Below are 22,916 nucleotides of genomic sequence, written 5' to 3' on the forward strand. Positions count from 1 at the left end.
GGGGGTCCCCGCTGACTCATATGATGAGAACCTCCCCTTATCTGAAGGCAGAGGTAAAATAGTCTAACCCAAGGTCGGGGCGGTGATATCACTTGCCCCCCAAAAGAAGGACCCCTGGCTCATAGAAATTTCCTAAAACAGTGCGACAAACAAGAAAAAGACCACCAATGCATAGGAAAAAACACAAAAGACAACGATAAAAGGGGGTTAGATAGATGTATGGATTATGTGTATGTATGACTATACCTGTATCTCTAGCTCAGTGGAAAGGAAACCCTCTGGTGTTCCAGGCAAATAGATTGCTCCCACTCTGGGCAAACTAGCGATACTTTGTTGGGAAATGTCAGAAATGGAAGAGTGAATGCACAAATCAACTGTTCAAGAAGACCAGCAACCCAGACTCTTAATGAGATGCTTGCTGATTCTCAGCTTGGCTGCCGATGTTGCTGCCCGGATCCTGAAGGAGTGAGGGGTGTAGAACTGGGACGGGAGGCCTGCCTTGGAGATCAGGGAGGCCAAGTGGGAAGAGAACCAATGTCTCGATACGACTGAGTGGGAAAGATCCACGAAGAATGGGTCTGATGGGAGGAAGGGTTTCCTGTGCATGAGGTATCTAGACATGGGGCTGTAAGGGCAGAGAGGAGAGTTAATCTTTGACAGCAATTGAAGGGGTGAATGAGGGATTTCATATGTCCTCGAAAATGCTGCTGTGAAGCTTAAAGATTGGATCTGTTTCGATTGAGTCTCCATGATGCTGAACTGCTGTGCTGGGAGAGGAGGTGGCGACCATAACTGGAGAAGGAGGGTGGTGGCGGCTGTCTGTCCTGGGACTCTGGGCAGGCTGAGCTGCAGGATTGATTGCTGAAGCATGCCTGTTGCAAGGAGGGAACATGGATGTAGCAGATACAAAGGTACAGTAAATATTGAACAGTGCCATGCAATCGCTTCCATGGGAGATGTTGTCATGCAGGGTTTTAAGACTTTGACGAGTGGCCAATCCTTGTAAAATAGCTGCTCAGGAGGCATTTTGATCACTGTAATACCGGGGCAGAAGATTTACTTGCTGGATATAGGTCAGCATAAGAAGTAGCAGGTACCGTGTTTCCATCGGTGAGATTGAATGAGAGGGTTTGAGAAGAATCCAGCAGGGAGATTTCCTTGTCTTAATCAGAGTTGTTGAAAATAAAGATTTTAATTTAGGCAACGAATGGGTTGCGGCAGATGCAGAAAAGCAAAACACTTGACAAGGGAGATGTGACTAAGCTTTAAATAGGATTGAGATGATGATTGACATAGGAATTAATGATGAGTCACAGGCCGAACTCTAGCTCCCGTCTCCACATAAAGGTTAATATAAGATGAATTTCTCCAGTAGTCCATGGCCATTAAAACTTCACTTATTAGAGGAGATTAAATAAAGTATTGCAAGAAAAACATGAAACTTACAAATATTCTCATTTTACAGTTTTAGGCAGATGAGCATGGCTTAGCATTTATTCTTGCTTCGCACTTTTGCGGAAACAGGATAATCGCTGGCCAGACTGCATGACATTATAAGTGTGTGTGAAATCGCTGCGTGCTTCACTTTATAAGGCCACTGACAGAGTTCTCACCTGCCTGCCTGGAACAAGAGGCTTTACTCTGAGCGCCCTGGGGCAAGCCATTACTGGAGTTGGTAAAACTGTGCAGCATTATGCCAAGGATATTTAATGACTGCACTCAACCCTAGCATTTTATCTGATGTTTCCTTAACTGTAAGTAGCCTGGGCTACATAAATTCTAGAGGGAGGGGTTGAGATCAGAATCATTGACACAGAAACAGTAGTAAGCTTTAGTTGTAGCTTTGATGAGAGTTAGAGAAGTGACATGATCTCTGAGGTGTATTGCTAATTGATAGCAGGATTATTTGGAAAGATCCTAATCTCTTGTTTGATCTATCTTACTTTCTTATGCACGGGTGCTAAGCTCACCAGTTAAGCCTGTAATTATGCCATATAGATGACTGTCCAGGGTTGTTTCTTAATGCTAAGATAATGGTTCATACTCTTCACTGCTAGAAGCTGTTTGAAACCAGCAGTAAATGACAAATGAAAGAGGATCATTTTCTATTCATGTTGCTTATCGTTTCTCTCTGAATGACCTTTGCTTTCAATTCAAGGAGGAAGATTATATTTGGGCTTTATGGAATTTATTTTACCAAGGAACAAAAATTGAAGAGAAAATGGGTTTGAACATGTGAACAGACTGTAATGCAAAGCAGAATGCTTGAACAAGTGTGCAGTACCTTCAGCTGGCCATGGGGGCAGCATTAACTTCTGGACACCTTCACCACCAAATGTAATAATAACTGGAACTGAGTCTGACTCTCTAGTGAACAAGGACTAGGATTCCAGACAGCAAACAGAAGCAGAAAGCACTTTTAAAACACAGACGACAAAACATTTGCCATATCTTTATTGCACTTTCACCACGTTGCAAACAAATTCCACAGAAACACTGCAAAATAAATTGAAGCCTATGGCTGCAGAAAGCAGCATTTTCGTTGTCCAACTATTTATATTTATTTACATAGAGCTATGAAAATCAGACAAGAAAGACAACCAAGGAGCAACTCTACTGCCACAGTCTAAATGAAACCTGCAACCACTTTTTGTTTCCCTATCCAGATGTACATTTCATATCACATTTAGTGAGCCCAACATTCAAGTATGTGTGTCATTACACAGGCACTATGTTAACTTTCAGTTTTATTTTTCTTTCTTTCTTTTTCTTTTTTTTTAGCATTGCACTCTGCTGTCCAACAACATTGAAATGTACAATGTACTCTCTAAAGTTCAGCATGAGATTGACAACCGGACTTCAAACTACACTAAAAACAAATCTGATCATCTTCTTTATATTTTTATATTTAATAAATAACAACAAAATATATAGAATAAAATAAATGTATAGACATGTTTGTCGTTGAAACGAGTTGTTAACACCCGATCACCTGTATGGGATGATATGATTAGATGCCACAAAATGAGTTTCTTAAAGTATTAAAGGAAATGGAAAAAAAAAAAACACTTGGAGGATACAATATTCATGCATTAGTAGTCTGAAAACATGAAGAAAATAAAGCTTTTAAAAAAAAACAGACTAATTTTTCTCCATGGGTCTTTAAAAAATCTGTTTAATTTCTTACAGTTAATTAAGGAAGTGTCTGGCACATATAAGGAGTACTAGAAATCTTCACTCAGATTTTTGACATTTTGACTTTCTAAGTATAATATTCAAACCTGGTACTAAGGGACTCAAGCTGTCCTTGCCATGTACTAATACTGTACTTACAGTTCATGTAACGTCATCTTATCTCATTGGAGAGGCAAATGGGTCCCTTTTCACAAAGCTTCAATGATTTATTTAAAGTGTTGGTATCTTTAACATACCCATATATGTATATGCATTTAATTTAATCTATTACAAACTTTGGTGAACAGTTCCCAAACTATGTATACAAAATTGTTCACAGGCCAAATCAAAAGTGATGGTACAATAGATTATATTATTAGCACCACAATACAGATGTATGTGAAGTACACTCTAAATACCTTGCCACAACGTGGGTTCAAAGTAAGTACTGTGATTAAAAAGTGTTTTATAATTTAATCAAATAAATCATGATTTTTAACAAATATAATAAGTGAGGCTGCCATTTCCAGTCATCTGGGTTGGAGACCATTGCGATTACTCAAACATCTGGTAACTACCCAGAGCTGTAACTCAATAATAACCACTCTGAATATTTGGAAATGTCATGAAGAGATACTGTAAGAGATAAGCGGAATCTAAATATATTCTTGTTGATAACAGCTTTCATTTTTATGTGGATGATTTTGTTTTCTCAGTTCTTGAGGAGATGCTTTGGGATTTCTGGTGGCTTTCATGTCAACTCACTGCTTGGTGGCGCCGTATTTACAGGAAATTCTACTCTCTTTACACTGTTCAAATTTTTTTGTGACTATTTACTGACAAAACAAAACAACATGGCAGATTACCGGTGCCAGTAAATCTGAAAACAAACAGAAAACAGCTTGCTACGTACTATACATTATTTCCACGTATAGCCCAACTGCGGTCTTTTCTGACTCTTTTAACAGCTATCAAGTAGCATGCCTCAGTTCAGTCAGGAAGTTTGTGGCTGGGCTGAGATATAGAAATGTCAAAGGCAAATAGGATATCTAGCTTTGGTTTTAGGAAATATAAAGCAAAAAGAAAACCAAAAAAAAAAACAACACTAGATGATTAATGTGCATACCTTCATGCATAACACCTTTCTACATAATAAAACATTTGAATAAAAATGTATTTTTCATGAAATATGTGCTAGCTTGCATGCCAAAGTGCAGTCACAGGTAGGTTGTGCAACATCACTATTTTAAAGAGAGGCATTAAACCAGTTAATCAGATATTGTTGGCTTTAATTAAACTGCAGTCACGGCTTGCATGACCATACACTAGTTTTAAATGATCAGCGATAACACAAACTAACGTCCAAATGTATGCATGCCCTGAACTAAGATCATTAACATTTCCATATGTTGCAGGCCTCCCCTGTGCCCAGTTGTCAGCAGATTTATTCAAGTACAGGCTCTAGGATGCTATAGAATCGAGGATGAAAGTTTAAAGAAATGTGATTTTCAGTACAGGGGAATGCAAAATGATATTTGAAATAACACTTGGAAATGTAATGCTGTGTGAATTGTTTCAGCCACTGTGTTCAAGGAAGGCAGTAAGAGTCATTTCCAGCTTTAATTACAGAACTTATACACACCTAAACATCTTACTCAGAAAGTGTGGCTAACTCATTTGTAAACACTGTAATGGCTCAAACTGCTATGCAACATCAGTGAGTATCTATTTTTAATTGTGTCAGTAAAAGGTCACAATTGCAATGATAAACACATAGGGCAAAAGTGAAATAGGTAGAAAATGACCAATAAAAAAGATACAGAATCTGAATTAAATGGTCACAGATTGGGATTATGTCGGAGTCACCATCAGAGCAATGCCATTCCAATGTTCTAAACAACAAGCAGCACCTTCTCACTTTACATTCAGGACCTAGAGCAGAAATGTTTGCCTTTCATCCATTTCAAACAGAAGACATATTAGACAGGCACAAGCCTTGATTCCAATGTGAAAATTGGATTACAGTCTGCAAAATCAACAACTGAGAACCGACATCTTAAAAATGTCAATAGAATTTGGGCAAAACGACCCACTGAATATTGAACATCCACATACTGTTGCAACGGATAAGAGAGCTGATTTTCTGTAGTAGCTAATTTTTTTTTTTTTCTGTTCTTAAAAGGCAAACATTTTTCAATTCACAGAGAAACCTGAAATAACCAAGGACTGGCATTGTTCAGAGCTGTTCCGTTTTTTTCTTCGAAGAAAAGCAAAACTAATGATACTGAAACATCTTTCTGCAAGTCTGGAACACTTTTTAAGTCTACAACAGTGAAGCATAATGAAGAGGCAAAGTGTACAAAAAATGTTATTCATTGAGATGAAGTATCTGAAATTAAGTTAAAAGCATGACATGAGTAGTGTTATAATGAGCAGCTCTGTCATGAGAAGTGCCTTAAACCAGTGGAAGAGCAACTCCAGTAATCTGAGGGTTTACAATACAGTGGCCATTCTCATATATTACAGTAATTTGGGATAAGAAATGCAGGAATTGTATCATTTCTATATGTGGTGCTAATTTCACTCCTCTTGAAGACAGGTTGTCCCTTTGTAAGGTGGATCCAGTGAGTGAGCTTCCTTACAGTTTTATCACTACTGTAAATCATGTGATTGAATTTTTTAAGTTATGGATGGACTGGATTCCCTACAAAACTCCAAAGGTAATGCTTTTGTAATTCTGACTTAAACATTACAGTCCTGCTTGCTATCAGACCCGGTCCTATGTTTGGAATACAAATTGTGGTTTTGTGATGTACTGTGTATTTATTTGTGTATTTATGAAGACTTTACATCATTTAATTTGGATGTATGATTTGTATTGATTATACTCCGATGAGTGCTTGTGCTCATGTGGTTAAAATGGGAGCTGTTGTGTGACTTGTTCCTGCTTCAATATATGTATATATTCAAAAAATACAGAAGAATGGCTGGGGAATGGAAATAAAAAAAAATGACAGAAAGAAACAACATTAAAATCTTAGCAATTAATCCCCCCCCCTCTATGTACTATTAAAATAAGCAATACAACTTTTATTTTAAAACACAATTTCTGTTTTGTTTGTGTCCTACATATTTTACATGGTTAGGGGATAACACAGAGGCTCTGAATTCATTGAATTCAAAAAGTGGCATCAATAGTCTTTTGCAAGACTTTCCTTTTATATTAATCATAATAGTATTCTAGAAAAAAACACACTCCTGTTGGACGCTACTACCTCGTGCTTGTGATCGTGTTAGCAGTGGCACTGTCAAGGTCATTTTCCACCACATTGTTATAACCATCCCTCTCAATGCAGTCACTTAGCACTTTGAGCACCACCCGCAGCCTGCGGTCCATGGCTTCCAAATGGGGTTTTATGAGGATGGGCATCAGCTTGTCTCGCAGTAAAGACTCTTCCACCAACTCGCTCAGCTTGTACTCCTCCTTAGCTAGGAGCTGCAGTCGCAGGTGGGTAGATCTCTTTACTCTGGAAAACAAGACAGTAATTCGTAATTCGTAAGACAGCAATTCGGTCTGACCAAGATCTTTGCAGCAGGACACTTCCTTGTTCCTCCTCATTCTTCATGGATAACAAACATTAAGCTTCAAGAAGACCTACCTGCAGCATTGGCTTAAAGGCACCAGTATAGACATCTCATCATGGGAGTGTTTTCCGAACCTGTGCATGCAGAGGGAAGACAGTGACCACTTTAAAGCTTTCAGCAGCAATAACTATGACACAAAGCCAGATTTCTTTCAACTTTGGCTGTAGCCCTGGGCTACTATTTATTTTAGGTTACGCACCCTCTGCCATTATCCAAGTGGATGATAAAAGTTTCATTTCCAAACTTCTCAAAGGTTTCGTAGTGATGTCGATCCATATTTCCTGAGGGAACAAAGTGATAAAGCATAAAGAGCTGCTTACCCCATCATCATTCCACATGTACTAGAAGCCTTTCGACATTGACATGTGCCGTATGTTACGTACCCATCAAGAAATCAAAGATGGTCATGTCCATGATGTCCAGGAGCCGGGTGCCACTGTCATAGGGAGGCGTCTGTTTGACCTCCTCACAGTAGTCTGGATCTACCTCCCATCTGAAGATCAAAACACACACACACACACATAGATTGTCACACATAGACATACGCGACGTGGCAAGATGTGAAACTTCTAATCCATCTTGTCATTGGAACTAAGTAGCTAAGAAAATGCAGTAGTTTCAAAATGTAATGGCAGCAGTTTAGAAAAGGGAATGGCAGATCTGAATTCACATCCTTTTCTAAAAAAAAATAAAATTATAACCCCCCCCCCCAAACAAAATAAAAAAAAAATAATAATAAAAAATACTGCATTTAATATATTCATCCCTGTAGCTTTGCCTCCAGACAAAAACTGTATTGGGTTGCTCAAATCTTGTTGTAGCGCTTTCTGAATCTTTGCTGCTTAGCATCCACCCCGTTCAAGCTTAGTAATTCAGCCATGGGAGCTGCAGGGATTACTCTGAAATGGGATTCTGTACAGGGATAAGGCATCATCTTAGCCGATCAAATGGCACGGTTATTAAAACTAGTGGTCACTCGGGACCTGGCAGTATTGATGGGATGAAGATTTAGTTATAATCTTGCAGCTTCTTTAATCACACAGGAATTTCTTTGTTTTCCTTTCTTTGTTCTAAGATCCTTGAGTTAGATTGCAAATGCTAAAAAGTGGCAAGTATTTCTTATGCAGGTTACTGGTTTGTTCAAGCTACGGTACTTAATAACTTTTTTTAGTTGGACTTTAATCACCCTTCTTTGACCATCTGCTGGAGACGGAGCAGTAAAGGAAAAAAAAAAAAAAACACATGTAAAGTAATGAAGAGTGCTTTTAGAAGACAGCGTTTGTCAGAGAAAGACGACTCACTCTGCTTTCTTGCGCTTGTGGTAGGAACGCCTCCAGGGGTTCCTCCAGGTTTTCCGCTTGGCCAAGGCCAGGTCTGGGAGGAAAGCAGCCAGCGAGCCCTCAATCTGATCTGGCTTCCCGCACAGAGCGTGCTCCGTAGAGCAGTAATACGAGCACTCGCCGTAGAAACAGATATTATTGGCTATCAGGAACAAAAAAGAAGCAGCGTTTTATAAACCTGATATTCATCCATGAATTTAACTCCATCATAATATATATATATATATATATATATATATATATATATAGACACATAAAGAAACTTGGCAATAAAGCTGGGCAAATATTTCGGTATATACTTTTTATATACAGTACATCAAACGTATTAAGATATTGACTTCTAGTTTAAAAAATAAGTCCCATCTAAATCTAAATCCCTGTTATGAGGTACCTGGTGAGATGAAGAACGTTCTCCACAGTTTTTTGTCCCGAGTCACATCTTTGATTTCTTTAGTCATGTTGACAAGCCTGCCTGCAACTGGAGGCACACGTCGGAAATCCAGGATCCTGGCAAAAAAAACCCCACAAACAATGACAATAACAATGGCATTATTAAAAGGCATGCAGACTTATATAAAAGATGACGACCATGGTGTTGTCATATATGCTTAATTTCTTCTTGGACTCCTATGTTATAATGTATTTATAATTAAGTTCAGTTACAGTGAAGTTAACTGGCCAACAAAATTGTATGCCACTGTTTTCCGTACAGTATGTATTACTATTAGATCCCACTGCCTTCCAAAGAACTTACAGATTCAGAAATGGATCTTGCAAAAAATGAGCGTTGCCTAGCTGACCAACCCCCAGGTCAGGTTTCACTCTCCCACATGCAGCCAGGACCTCCTGCCAACCTGCCGTATCAGGCATTGGAAATGCATGCCTATCAAAGACCTCAATCATCATATTTAAAACTTCAATCATTCCCAGGATACCCTGTTTGTGTTTCAAAGAGGCCAGAGATGAGCACTTACAGCCAGCGGGCACTACTGCTGAAAGATCAGTCAGTTTCCTGGGAGCCATGCAAAGATATTGAGCAAGTGGCTCCGCTTTGCAACTGGACGTGGGAACCAGAAATTGCTGATCTTTATCTCAGGAGAATTTACGGCGTCGACCACCATGAAACCGTGTAATTTAATTTTTTGGTCACTTTTGGTGTAATTAATTAGGTTTTTACCAAAAGGAAATTCTATAAACTTACGACCTTCACTTCCTCCAGTACACGACATGTGTTTTGTTCACCTCACGACCTAAAACTGTCATACCACCAAGATAAATAGAAGACCTAAAATAGGAGTCCTCTTAAATGCTACTGTGGTACTGGCAACTTATTAAAACCAGTGAAAAACAAAGTTCCAAAGTTTTCCTTTAGAAGATATAGTAATGCTGGTGAAGAAGTCATTCTGACCAACAGAGGGCGCTCCTGTTCAATTCTGTCTATGTGAGGGTTGCTTCACCTGCTGCACTTATTTGGCAGCATACCTGGACCCTATTCTTTAAATCATAACCACTTTCCAAGACATGAAGACAAAACATACCATGACCAAATATAGTCACTGCTACTTCCTCATTAAAAATATGACTATAAATATAAGGATATACTCTACACATAGCCTACACCAGGTAACATTTGTAACAATTGTGAGAAGGGACATCCTTACAGAGTTTCACCACAATTGGATGAATGGCTCTGATAAAGCATGTGTGAGTGTGTCAAAGGCTTACTGGCATAGAGCTATCTCCACTAACAGATGTCATTGTAAAGTGAATTACAAAGGCATTTTTGTGCTTGCTGCAATCTCCCCTTGAACCCCCCAGCATTAAAATCTTAAGTATCATGGTATTGAGTTTTGTTGTGACTGCACTGGGTAAAAGTAGGGGTTAGATTTCAATTAAAATGCTGACTTGCATGACTGTGTTTTTTTAGCAATGTGGTTAATTACCACTATTTATGGATTTCCCTTTTGATAGATGGTACTTTGCTAGGTTTGACCAAACGTGAAGTATGAGGAAGCTTTTTGCTTTATGTGTTAGGGACACGGCAGCTCCACACACTGAAGCCATTGTTTCCCAGCCAACCCTAATTTATAACAGAAATAAAGCATGCTTCTTGGAAGTCATGGATAATTCACATAGCTTTACATTTAGTAACATTGTTTGCTTTACACTCTGTTTGCTTTACACTCAATTCAAATTCTACGAGTATTCTGAAATATGTACAGCTCATCTATCTGACAATGACTTTGAGTCTTATTATGACAAAGCATTGTGACAAGTGGATTTGCTTTATATTAAACATTAACCGACAAAGTTAGATTTTAGGTAGGTGAGAAATTAAAAGCACCTTTTACAACAGGCAAGATCAGTGCAACCCACATGTACAGCATACCATGTCATTTGAAGTTTATTTTATTTTATTTTATTTTTTAGCTAGTAACTTGCTAGTTACTTATTTAGGTTACATCTATTATGTGCTGCCTTTTCTCCAGTCTTAACACTGGATTCAACATCTGTGTGAAACGCCTGCAGGAACCTGTCTTCAGACAGTGATACAGTCCTCTCAGACAGGCAATGCCCTGTTTCACACTGTCGGAAAAAGTGATGAAATCCTATTTGAATATACTGTAAATTGCAATAGTGGGAGCTGGTGATACTGTCATATACATATGATTCACTTGCACCTTTTTTTTTAACATGTCTCAATGAAAAGTTATTAACAGCCTACAGTAAACAACAGCAAAAATTCCTCTGGTACAAAACGACAATGCAGAGGTCAACAGTTAATCTATCGGAATGCTATAGTTATATTGTGACATAGCAGCATCTGTTATTCTATACTGGCTTAGGTACTCAACAGCAAATCATAACTAGCCAGACTTAAAGAATCATTGCCCAACTCCTTTCTGCATCATGGTTATTTCCAAATGCAAATTTACAGGGTTGAGCATTAACTATTTCACAATGACAAAAACTGCAGTATTGAAGTCCCCCTTTCATCTCACCACACAACAATATAGCTGTGTCTCTCTCTCTCTCTCTCTCTCTCTCTCTCTCTCTCTCTCTCTCTCTCTCTCTCTCTCTCTCTCTCTCTCTCTCTCTCTCTCTCTCTCTCTCTCTCTCTCTCTATCTCTCTATATATATATATATATATATATATATATATATATATATATACACATACCACATACCGGTGGGATGGAAAGCATTTCAGCTGGCACTTAAAGGTTTCAGACCGGCACTTACCTATCGAGGTGAAAAGCTGCGATCTCCGCATTGTGCCTCTCGAAATCAGAGAAGTAGAAGAAGTCCGGGGGTGTTTCCTGTTCCCTTGTTTGCCTGTAAAATGATAGACAAAACATGAATGCCTCCTGAGAAAGGGTGAAAATGTATTTGTTGTTATGTATTGTTTACACTTTATAACACATTTAAAGATATATTATTATTAATTTAAAGCAGATCCTCAAACTCTACTGTTAACAGAATAGTTTGGGGTATTTGTATTTATTGTGTTGTCCCTTTCTCTCCAACAAAGAAATGTTATCTAATTCAAATAACCAATACTTTCAGACAGGTCTGCAGAGCCCATATCCAGCCAGACTCTGAAATGGTGACTGGTCATAATCTTGGCAAAGTCTCGCTCACATTCCCAGCTAAAGAAGCTGTTATTGTTCCAGACTGCTATTAGCTTGACATATGGACCGATCATTACAGCTCAGCATGGGATCATGCAGCTTTCCTACTTATACATTCCAACTTTCCCTTCTTAATTCCCTCTAGCTCCAGGCTCTGAGACTCAAATGCTTCCGAACTATTTCAAAAATAATAAAAATGTTTCAGTTTACCGACTTAGATTTATAGGTAAATGCAGCCCAATCACAAATGCATAGTACTTTATTCTAGACCACTCTGGTTTTTAAAACTCTAAAACCATTTTTTGTTTGTGATGGCTGACAGAATCAGACACGTGGTGTTGCCTAATGTGTTACTCGATCCTCTGTAAGTTCACCTCTACTGCTCTGTAAATATGATGGAAATGTACTGCCCACAAACTGTTACAGACTGACTGGGAGACCAAAGCTCTCCGTTTGCCAGGCATGACCAGGCATCTAACATGATCCTCAGCTTCGATCAATTGATGTTAAGTAAATCAAGCCAATTCTAAAGAGACACTTTTGCGCAAGGCCTGAACAGAAGCACTGACAGGTACGGTTCCAGTACAATACAGCCCTTGAGGGATTCTAGGTACTTTTTCTCTGAAGCCGTTGTGACTCACTGAAACTCTAAACCCCTAACCTGAACGCTGCTACTCCAAAAGGGCAGGCTCCCAGACAATACACACAAATAATGACTTTAATACACATGGGGGACTGATCCTCACTACAGAGTTTTCTGTTACCCAAACCTACCTGCCTTAGGGAAGCTACAGGCTGGCTCTCAACATGCAGATTAAACTCATATGACCTTTATTACACAGGCTACACTTATACAGTGATGACCTTTCTTAGAATGCACATTCATCACCTCCTTAGAATACATTATGACGATGATAATGGCTGCTGACTCTTAAAGTATGTTAAGGTCAAAACACGTTTTATTTGGATATGTACAGAATAAAAAACTAGAACAGCGTTTCGCTTTAACGGAGGGGCCGAGTTACAACTGAATGACTGTTTCTAAAGGCACTTGTTAGTTTTTTTAAAGACTATGCATTGAACATATGTGTTAAAGTCCATACATTTCCATAAGTATTAAAAAAAAAAAAAAAAAGTATTATAATGTGATTTTTGTATGGAATGTATTTCTTGGCTATTCTTAAAGAAAGCTGCACTGCCTGCAAACTTAATTTCCTTTCCTGATTTTATTTATTTATTTATTTTTACAAACCAATGTCAGTAAGAAGATGTAGCCTGATTCTTTTACTAGAACAAAGGTGTATGTACAAATCTGTTTGGCTGAGGGAACTGCAGCTTAGTCAATGGGGTTCATCAGATTTCAAGATTTCAGTCTTCAAATGCTGAGATCAAAGCATCTCAAATACAATAGGCAGGATAACTCTGACTGTTGTTACACTACATAAAAAGTATTGTATCAATTCAAATACTAACCACTGACTAATACTGGGCCTTGCTATATCTTAATAACAACATATCTAAATAATGCTGTAGTTTTGTATTTTTAGCCTGTAAAAATAGTTCTGCTGCTGTCTAGAGATTGAATATGCCTCACTGGGTTACAGTTGCTTTTGTGATTATAAATTGCCTTATTTTAACAGTCCTTAGGTGTAGGCTGATTTAATAAACAGTGCAACAGAACACCAGCCTGTGGTGTTAAGAGGGTGCACTGTTTTTGTAATTGGAGAAAGAACCAGTTCCCAGACTGAGACGTCTTCCAAAGGATCTTATTACAGAGCTGGGAACCAACGCAAATTTACAATAGCTTGCAAACCGCTTGGCTCACGAGGACTCAGTAACAAGCCAGGAGGAGAGAGCAGCTCTCAGCAGTATGTCAGCCTCGGCTCAGGGTGCTAAAACGATTTCAAGAAGCTGTCTTCATGCCAATTGCACAAAGCTCTTAGAAATGTCCCACTGCTGCAGAAAACCTCTTGCAGTGCACTTTAATCAAGCCAGTATTAAAGGTTTGTTTCTTCTCCACCCCTGTTTCTTGCATCACAGGTAGAATAAAAAGTAGAATAGGTCTAATTGTATCCTGGCTTACAAAAGTAGGCCTGTAATGTGCTCTGAGTGACAATAAGGACCCTAAATCGGTCAGCCGTTTCCTGTTGGTGACCCGAATCCTTTTCTAAACTCCTTTATTGTGCTGACCCTGTGGCTGATCTCTTACTCCGGTATCCTGCAGGGCTGCAGCTAATTTTGCTTTTAGGAGACTTTGCTAATGCTATCCTATCGAACCACTGAACGGATCTGCCAGAGCGGGTAATTAACATGATATACATCTGATATAAGTGCCAATAATATAAAGTAAACATTATTAGTCCGACTGCCAGATTGTGCTATTGAATCAGAACAGGATGCTTATGACAACTGTGTATCAAGCATTAGGCTTACACACATCACCACATCCCTTAGTCTAGTGAGGCACTTGAGAAATAAAAATCCAATTTACTACCATTTAAGAGGGAAGATAGCTCAGCCAGTCAGGCGTCATACAGATCATGATATCATGAAGATCATATGCCAAGAGTTTTACCACAAGAGAAAGACGTAAAATGTAAGGGTGATGTGTACCACTGTACCTCCACTATATCCACACACCTTGGAGGGAAACATTTAAAGAATGCTATTAAGGAATCTCATTTTAAGTAGTAGGAGAATTATACTGTAAATACTGTAAACACTCTTAGAAGAAGGACCACACTGGAGTGAAGCCATAGAACACGCGGTTACTGGGGTCTGGAATAAGACGTGCTGTGCTGGTTTTTCCCCCATAATGGATATTCTGTATCTACAGGTGTAACAGGGGTGTTCTGTTACTGCATGGTTATCCACTGATTGACAAAAGAGAGACACAAAAGTTGAAGTTGAAATGCCAATCAGGCGTTCAGGTTTTATATACAATTACACAGTCAGGTGTAGTGGTTGGTGGCTGCCACTAGGGTACCAGCAATGGTAGCCCTAGTGCGGGAGGACATACACCCAAGAGTACATGAAAATAATAAATACAAAAAGGCAAAACAAAACACAGTGGGATAAAACAGCCAACAAAACAAAAGATGTCCAATCACCGCTCGAGCGCCCACTATAAGGGAAGTCCCACTCCAGGAACCTTTCCCCTGACACACACTGAATAAAGTACTGTGGGATTACAATCCTCTAAACGAATTCCTTTTTCTAAATGCCAAGGATCCTGGTTACACACGCGATGGTTCTCGGTTTTGGGTCACACACCATGGTTCTACACACAGTCACGAGCTTCAAGCTGGTGAATGAACAAAGAAGAAGAACAAAGGACTGTCTTTTCAGCTCCTTTTTAAAGGCATATGGCCAGGGTTAATTGATAATCAATTAGTCAATCAACACCTGGCCACCTGCACATGGATTTCAATTAGGCCAGGAGGGAATTCGAACCTCCCAGCCCTGCTACATCTAGCACAAACTTAATTTCCCAAATGAAACACATTTTATTTACAAACCAAAAAAAAACAGAACGTATTTACAGGTGCAGGGCCTAGGCCTTACCGCAACTGGATAAACACAATACTGGTATTTACATTCTTTCACAATGCAACCTCTTGGTTTACATTCAAATGAGTCACTCACTAACAGCAAATATTCCTGTTCTCTGTACGTACATGTAGCTACAGCAGGCATGCAACAACACCACCAGCCTCTTGCATCAGCAGCTGGTTCTGGACACCCTCACGATGATGTGCATCAGTTGCAAATGTTTTAAACAATTCCTTGTGCAAGAAAAGACATTAGAAATACACCATTCCAGATAAGTTCTGTTATCAGAATAGCTTTTTATCATTTGAGAAATTGCCAAATCAAAATCTGCACTGGATGCAAGGGATTCAGAAAAGTTCGTACATGCATTTATAACGCCTCGTCTTGATTATTACAGTACTTTGTTTGTTGGTTTACCTGCTACTAAACTCAGAAGGCTTGTTCAGAACACAGATGCCAAACTGCTTCCTCATACTCATCGTTCTCAAGACACTACTCCAGTGCTTAGGTCATTGGTTACCAGTGAGTTACTGAATTGATTTTAAAAGTTGCTGTAATAACTTATAAGGCCCTTCAAGGATTTGGGCCATCCTACCTCCAAGAACTACTAACTCTGTATATTACTAGATGTTCTTTGAGATCATAAAATGCAGAACTTTTAATTGTTCCAAAAAGTCATCTTAAAACAGCTGGAGCCACATCTTTTTGCTATTGTGCTCCTCGGTTGTGGAATTCTATTCCGATTACCATTAGGCAGGTTAAAAAACTGGATTATATTAAATCTAAATTGAAAACATACATTTTTAAACATGCTTTTAAAAATAAGTGCTTATAACTGGAGTGTATTGTATACATGAGCTATTTTATTTTGGTTTTAACTTTGTACAGTGCTCTGGGATGCCTTGGCATATATAAAAATACATTTGTATTGTATTGTATTTTATTATTCCAGATAAGGGGGTTACAAGTGTTAATGGTCCTTCGGACTTGTCACTTTTTTCCCCAATTATAACTAATGTAAATGTTATTTATTGTCCTCCTAACAAGAATATAATGCTCAAATAGTGACTTATTTTTTTTATGACAGTAGGGTTTTTTACATTATTAGCAGGTTTTTAAAACAAATGAGCAAAATAAATTAATAACAATAACACGTCTGAAAACCGCCTTCTCTCACACAGCGGCGCTGTTGAGCTACTCTCTGTACTTGTAACAACAGCCACATAGATAATGCTTGATTGCCTGCCAAAAACAAGTTAGTGACAGACTCAGATTAGTAAAATGATCATTATATAAGTAAATAGAAGTGTCAAAATACCCTGAAAACCCCTTGTGTGCAAACTACTTGGAGAAAGTTTGACAGTGTGGCAGTTGTTGCCTTGTTGTTCTCTAACACATTAGCACGAGTGTTTATTGAAATCAGCCATGGATTTCCCATTAGGAACCTTTAGAATTCATAGCAAATACACACACGCTCACACACAAATCAAATGATTCCTTTTCTATGGACGATGAATCTTTGACGCTGAAGCATAATTATTATTTTTACTCCAGCTTCAAAATCCAAAACAAAACAAAAAAAATGTTGGGCTGCTCAAAGAAAACAGTGCTTAACAAGACCAGGTTTTGATGTTGCTGATTTCCAGTGATGATGGAGGGGAGTGAAAAATAAACATATTTGTATGCTCTGTGTTAGTCATTACTAAGTTCCAGTTACTTTAGAGTTTGCACCTCAGCAAAATGGGGATAAAAATGCAGCTGCAGTTACTCTAAAAAGCCACATACATGGCACAAATTGTGAAATACAGCTGAATTGTGAAACGATGTGAATAGAATGTTAGGTGTTGCTGGAAACAGGGAACAAAACCCTAATACATCCAATTCAATACAGTGCCAGTTCGGGCCAATGCATGGTAGGAGTCAGTGATGGCATCCGTTTATAGATGCTACTTAAAAACAAAAACAATTTGTTGCTTGTGCTGGATAAATGGTTGGCAGCATTTTCAAAAGCAGCAGCTTTGCTTGCAAGATCCCTGCAGTTTTAGAGCCTGCTGGTTTGGAACAGATACCGTTTGTTATGTTTTTTTTTTTTTTAGCTAGTTTCAGTGCTGCAGCTGGGGGTACCTATAATAAAAACCTAAAAATCACCCAGCTGCCTGTTTCTCAACTTTCACTTTACAGCTCCAAGCTGCACAGGCTCACTTCGGAAGAGGGATTTGTACTGGTGGTAAAACTAATTTTAATAACGGTGTAGTTAACACATGATGCTTTCAGAGTCGCTCTGAAAGAGACTACTACACATAGCCCTTTTATGCTGACAACTAGCTCTGGCTATCTTGTTGTATCTGAAATGTATTTTAGTCCTTGCTGTTATTGATCACTAATGATGGAAGACCATCAGCAGTATAACTTCTTGCCTATGGTTTTCATCTAAGACTATCAATTTACTGAAATAGCTGGAATGTAAACAATATATTAATATACTACGATACAATACAGTGGTATTATTTAAAGAGATGGAGAGAACTTTACATAAAATAAAATGTACATACATTAGAAAATATATACTTAGACACGATAATACATTAATGATTAAATGAAATACAAAACATTTCATTTAAAGTATCAACAAAATAACGTACCCAAGGTGATATATAATTTAAAAGTAGTAACCATTTGTATTTTAATAATTAAGACTAATGCTAAAATCAAGAAATAACGCAGCAAAAACGGATACCCAGTTCCCCTCATGCAGTTGCAAACTGAAGAGATGGGTTTTTAATAGGCGTTTACATTTATTTAAACTGTCAGCTCCTCTAATGCTTATGGGCAGGTCGTTCCATAGCAAAGGAACACCCGCCCAAAGTCGCACATTAGAAGCGGGGAGGCACAAGGTAGTTCTGTGCACTAGATCCGAGACACCTGGCAGGAACATGGTTCTCCAGAAACAGAGAGGTAAGCAGGGCAAGTACTGTTTAAGCCCTGCATGTTAACAAAAGGGTTTTAAATGTAATCTGAAAGAAGACCGGAACCAATGCAGATCCCTGAGCACTGGGGAGATATGCTCCCAGCAGTCCTTGCCTGTCATGACTCTAGCAGCTGCTTTCTGCATTAAATGGAGACGATGACTAGGCGTACGAGACAGTCCAGCATACAAAGCATTACAGCAGTCAAGCCTAGAGGTTATACAAGCATGACACAGAATCTCTGCATCCCTTTGATTTAAAAAAGTGGCATGCACGGGCAAAATTTCTTAGGTAATGAAAAGCCGACCTAACCACCAAAGAGATATGCTTCTCCAGTCTATTGTAAGACTAGTATCCAGGGTGACCCCCAAGCTTCTCACAGGAGAGGAAGGTATTATAGGGCAGCCAGCAGAGTTAAGCACAAAAGTGTCCAAACTGGCCAGCTGTTTTTTTTGTGTCAACAAGAAGTAGCTCTGCTTGCTAGCACTGAGCTGAAGAGTTCATCCAGTCACGACTGTGTATAAGACAGGCTGCTAAGGAGCCACCAGTAACACTGACAGGGTAAGACATTCAGACACTTGCTGATTATACAAATAGACAGTAATACTGCTATTCTGCCATGCAAACATACAGTACATTACAGACAGTCTGGAAGACAGGCAGAGGGATAAATACAGAGTATACACCTCAGCTGAGGCACTTGAAGATAGAAAGGCCGGATAAAACACTGTACATATTATAGATAGAGCACAATGACTGATGCAAGATAGTCATGTCATATCTATCTATCTATCTATCTATCTATCTATCTATCTATCTATCTATCTATCTATCTATCTATCTATCTATCTAACATTGAATATGTGTACCGTAGCTACATTAGATACATTTTTGTACAATAATCTTTTATCACTTAATAGATGAGAATGAATGAACAATGGATAAATAAACAGGCAGATAAACAGCAAGATCAATACCATTTTGTTATCTACTGCATGACGTTTTCCTGGATTGGCTCTCTCTGTCTCTCCATATACTGCTTAACACAACAAAGTAGAGATAATGGAGAAGATGGGCTCATCCATTTAGTGCATTAAAGTCACTGAAATAATAAAGAGCAGCAGCAGCAGCTCTCAGAGCCCCAGACAGATTGCCATGGCAGCGGCAGAAAAGCCTGATTGAAGGACATAACAGCGCTCACTCTGATAATGATGCTGCGCCAACTGTAGTGCCGAGGTCAATATCAATATTAATACCTTGCCGGAGCTCAGGCTTCACAGGTCTTAATATGACCATTCACTCATTTCTTTAGAAATTTCTTGAACTCTTCCAGAGGTTTTTTTTTTTCCAATTACTCACATCTATAATAGGTGTGAGTAATTGATATAATTATGTATGACTAAGCTCCAAATTCCAGCTGCAGGAAGTCAGAATCAACCAAGGGAACATTACCATGTTGGAAAACAGAAGAGATTGTTTCGTCCATTGAGACCTGTCCCTTGCTCCACTGTGCGCACACTGTTAGCCTCGGGGCAGAATATAATCGTTTCTTGAATTACCCCCATCGTTTAGCTGTCAAAACTTCACCTGGTAAAATATTCAATGCGTTTCAACCTCCTGTTCTGAACGTTCTGCTCAACTCAGCTTCCCCCTAGTCCTACAGTACCTCCAGTATTAAGTTAAAAAAAAACACGATTCACAAGCTCATTTTAGAGACCCTCAGCCCAGCCGGATATTAATCCTCCAGCTGGTTGCTCAGTATCACCTAGACAAGAGTTTACATCCTCTTGATTATTCATTCATCACCTCGAGCACATTGGCTGCCCAGCCTGTCTTCTGTATTCACACTGGCTCTGCGCAGAGACAGATTAGGAAATAGGTTTCAGCTACTGAACCAGACTTGATACACATCAATACAGCTTATTGATACACATCAATACAGTCGCTATTGAGAAAGCCTTTTGGAAAACGGCAACACTTAAAATTAACATTATCATTCGTATAGTGTGTATATACACGGTATAAACATAATTTCAAATACATAAAAAACAGGTTTGTTCTACAAGGCTGACTTTCACACTGATTGACAGCAACTGTGTTGCGATATGCTTATTGACTTTGCAAAAGAACGTGTCGTTCACCTGTCAATATCTGAGGATGCAGTAAAACTCTTGAGCTGTGAGCAAGGTGAACATTTGTGACTATTTCTACCAGAACTTTTAAAACTGATAACGATTGCACTTACAATCCCAGTGTCCTCTTGTACATCGGAAAGGCCATTCTCAACCCTTGTTAGGATTAAGACCTACCTTCGATCAACCATGGGACAAGCCAGATTGAACCATGTAACCTTGCTACATGGTCATACACACCTATCTTGGGAAATTAATCCAGCAATCAGCTTCCATGCGAGCCACTTTCAGCATTGAAAATTAAGCTTGTACCTCATATTAGGTAAGCACTGTGTAGGCTACATATTATGCAAATATGTGGGATTGTTCTATACTTTGTAGTAATATATATATATATAATCTTCACTTCACTGTCAATCCTGCCCCTTTTCAAAGGAACGCCTTTCTCCCTTGCACTCCTCACAAGAAAAAAAAAATGACTGAACACTGATTATGTGACTTAACAGAAAATTAATTATAAAACATACTACAAAAGAAAGATACACCAAGCACTAAAATGGTGATTAAAACGCCACTGTCGCTGTTTTCTGACTTTCTGAAATTCAAACGAATTCAACTCGACGAAAACAAACATGATGGACGGGATATAAACTGGATTATGGAGCAGTCAGCAAACCAGATGGAGACAGAGAAAAAACTATGATAACTATAAACATTCAAAAACAGTTTTTATTACTTAATTATGTTATTTATTTATTTACTTATGCTGTATCAGCTATATTTAAACAAAATATATGTCAGTATTTATTTACATATGTTGTATCAGCTATATTTAAACAAAATATATAAAGTCATATTTACTATCCAACCCTGCCTCACTTATTTTCTTGACTTATTCATATATTAAATAAGTACTGCTGACAGCCATAGTGGAAAATTAAATACCCCTCGGGAAGACTATTGTTACCTCCAGGGTGTAATGCCCTCATAAACCTTATAAACCTTTGTCAGTAACAGTAGAAGACAAGCATTGAATTGAAAACAGAACTGGCACAAGGCACAGGTGTCATTGTCCATCAAATCAACAGTACAATGTTCACTCTTGAAATCAAGAGTTAAAGGCTGTGTTGCAGTAGGTATACCCCTGTTAAGAAAGACTCAAATATGCACAAGAACTCAGACATTGGATTATGGAACAATGGTATGTATACCTTGTGGTGCTTTGACCTTTCTGTGTTTCCTGGTGTGCAAAAAATGGGGCTACTGGGATCTGTAAAAGCATTTGTAGGGATATGGTGGGAGATTATATTTCTGAGGATGAGGGTTAATCACACTAGAGCTTTACCAAACCTTGAGATTTGCTTATTTTGTTTACCCTGAGGAAAATTCTGAAATGTCTCACATGACACCTTCAAAGCAGCAGCACAGTTTAGCACCTGGCATGCAGGTCCCTGCTTGGAGAACACAGCAAATTTCAAAGCCAGTTATTCAGGCCAAAATGAAACTTTGCACTATCGCTGTCTCAAATCTCACTGCATTTTCTGCCTTAGTGGATCTTGGCTTCATCACCAGGAACATTGCCTTTGGGACATGTAACACAGTGGGGTTGGACAAAAAAAAAAAAGGAAAACTCTTTCCACAATACTGACACTAAGGCCACCATGAGGGCAGGCAGTACACACACACACACACACACACACACACACACACACACACACACGAAAAATAATGTGGGTGCTGTCTTATTGTAATTTTTTAATTTAATCTCCCCCTATTATCAAAATGACACGCACCTGGAGGAAGCAGCCTTTATTACAGAATTCACGTTTTCTCTGCATAACAAAGGTATAGACCATTTACACAAAAGTACATGCTATACATTGTATGTGTTTCTCAGTGTTTCGTCCAGATACTCAATTTTAAATCATACTGCTACATAGCCCCATTCGTGATTTAACAGCAGTCAGGAGATATAAGACAGACATCATATAAAAATGCAATTGTTTCTGAAAAGAAAAGCAGTAAAATGCAAGCAGTGTAATGCTGTCTGTAATAGCAGCCCACGTAGCTGTGGATTGTTTTCCTCACACTGCAGCCTGCGGAGTGTGCAGAATGAGCACTCTCACAGAACTGTAATTGTCTAGCCTGTGCACAGCGCATAATTTATACCTCCAGTCTTAAAATGGCTTCCAAATAGATTTCCTAGAAGGTATTAACAGTCGCATCTTCTATCTGATCTGTCACAGCTGACTCGAGAAGACAAGGGATAAAACACATTCCTGGTTTCTTTAATAAAGTAGAAATATCTTTTATAGATAAAAACAGGCCCTGGATTGTAATTATGTTATGCTGGCACAGATGTTTTGCTGATAAGATGATTTAACATAATTGTTTTACAATACAACTGTACTAAAAAAAAAATGTGGGGCATAGCCTAATTATGAGTTAATAATCTAATTCCAAACAAAGACAATT

The 22,916-nt window shown here is 38.6% G+C and overlaps 1 protein-coding gene across 1 annotated transcript in view; it reads right to left on the reverse strand.

The window, feature by feature from the left end:
* Positions 1-2,439: 2,439 nt before the first annotated feature.
* LOC121300895 (extracellular serine/threonine protein kinase FAM20C-like) overlaps positions 2,440-22,916 on the reverse strand; it is a 46,157-nt gene continuing 25,680 nt past the window's right edge. The window contains exons 4-10 of the mRNA XM_041229864.1: positions 11,403-11,495; positions 8,551-8,666; positions 8,121-8,301; positions 7,203-7,312; positions 7,019-7,100; positions 6,834-6,893; positions 2,440-6,701 (exon numbers count right to left, since the gene is read on the reverse strand). Of these exons, the coding sequence (XP_041085798.1) occupies positions 6,446-6,701; positions 6,834-6,893; positions 7,019-7,100; positions 7,203-7,312; positions 8,121-8,301; positions 8,551-8,666; positions 11,403-11,495 (898 nt within the window). The 3' untranslated portion in view covers positions 2,440-6,445. The remainder of the gene's footprint in view (positions 6,702-6,833; positions 6,894-7,018; positions 7,101-7,202; positions 7,313-8,120; positions 8,302-8,550; positions 8,667-11,402; positions 11,496-22,916) is intronic.

This window comes from Polyodon spathula, chromosome 26 (genome assembly GCF_017654505.1).
Source record: "Polyodon spathula isolate WHYD16114869_AA chromosome 26, ASM1765450v1, whole genome shotgun sequence".
NCBI lineage: Eukaryota > Metazoa > Chordata > Actinopteri > Acipenseriformes > Polyodontidae > Polyodon > Polyodon spathula.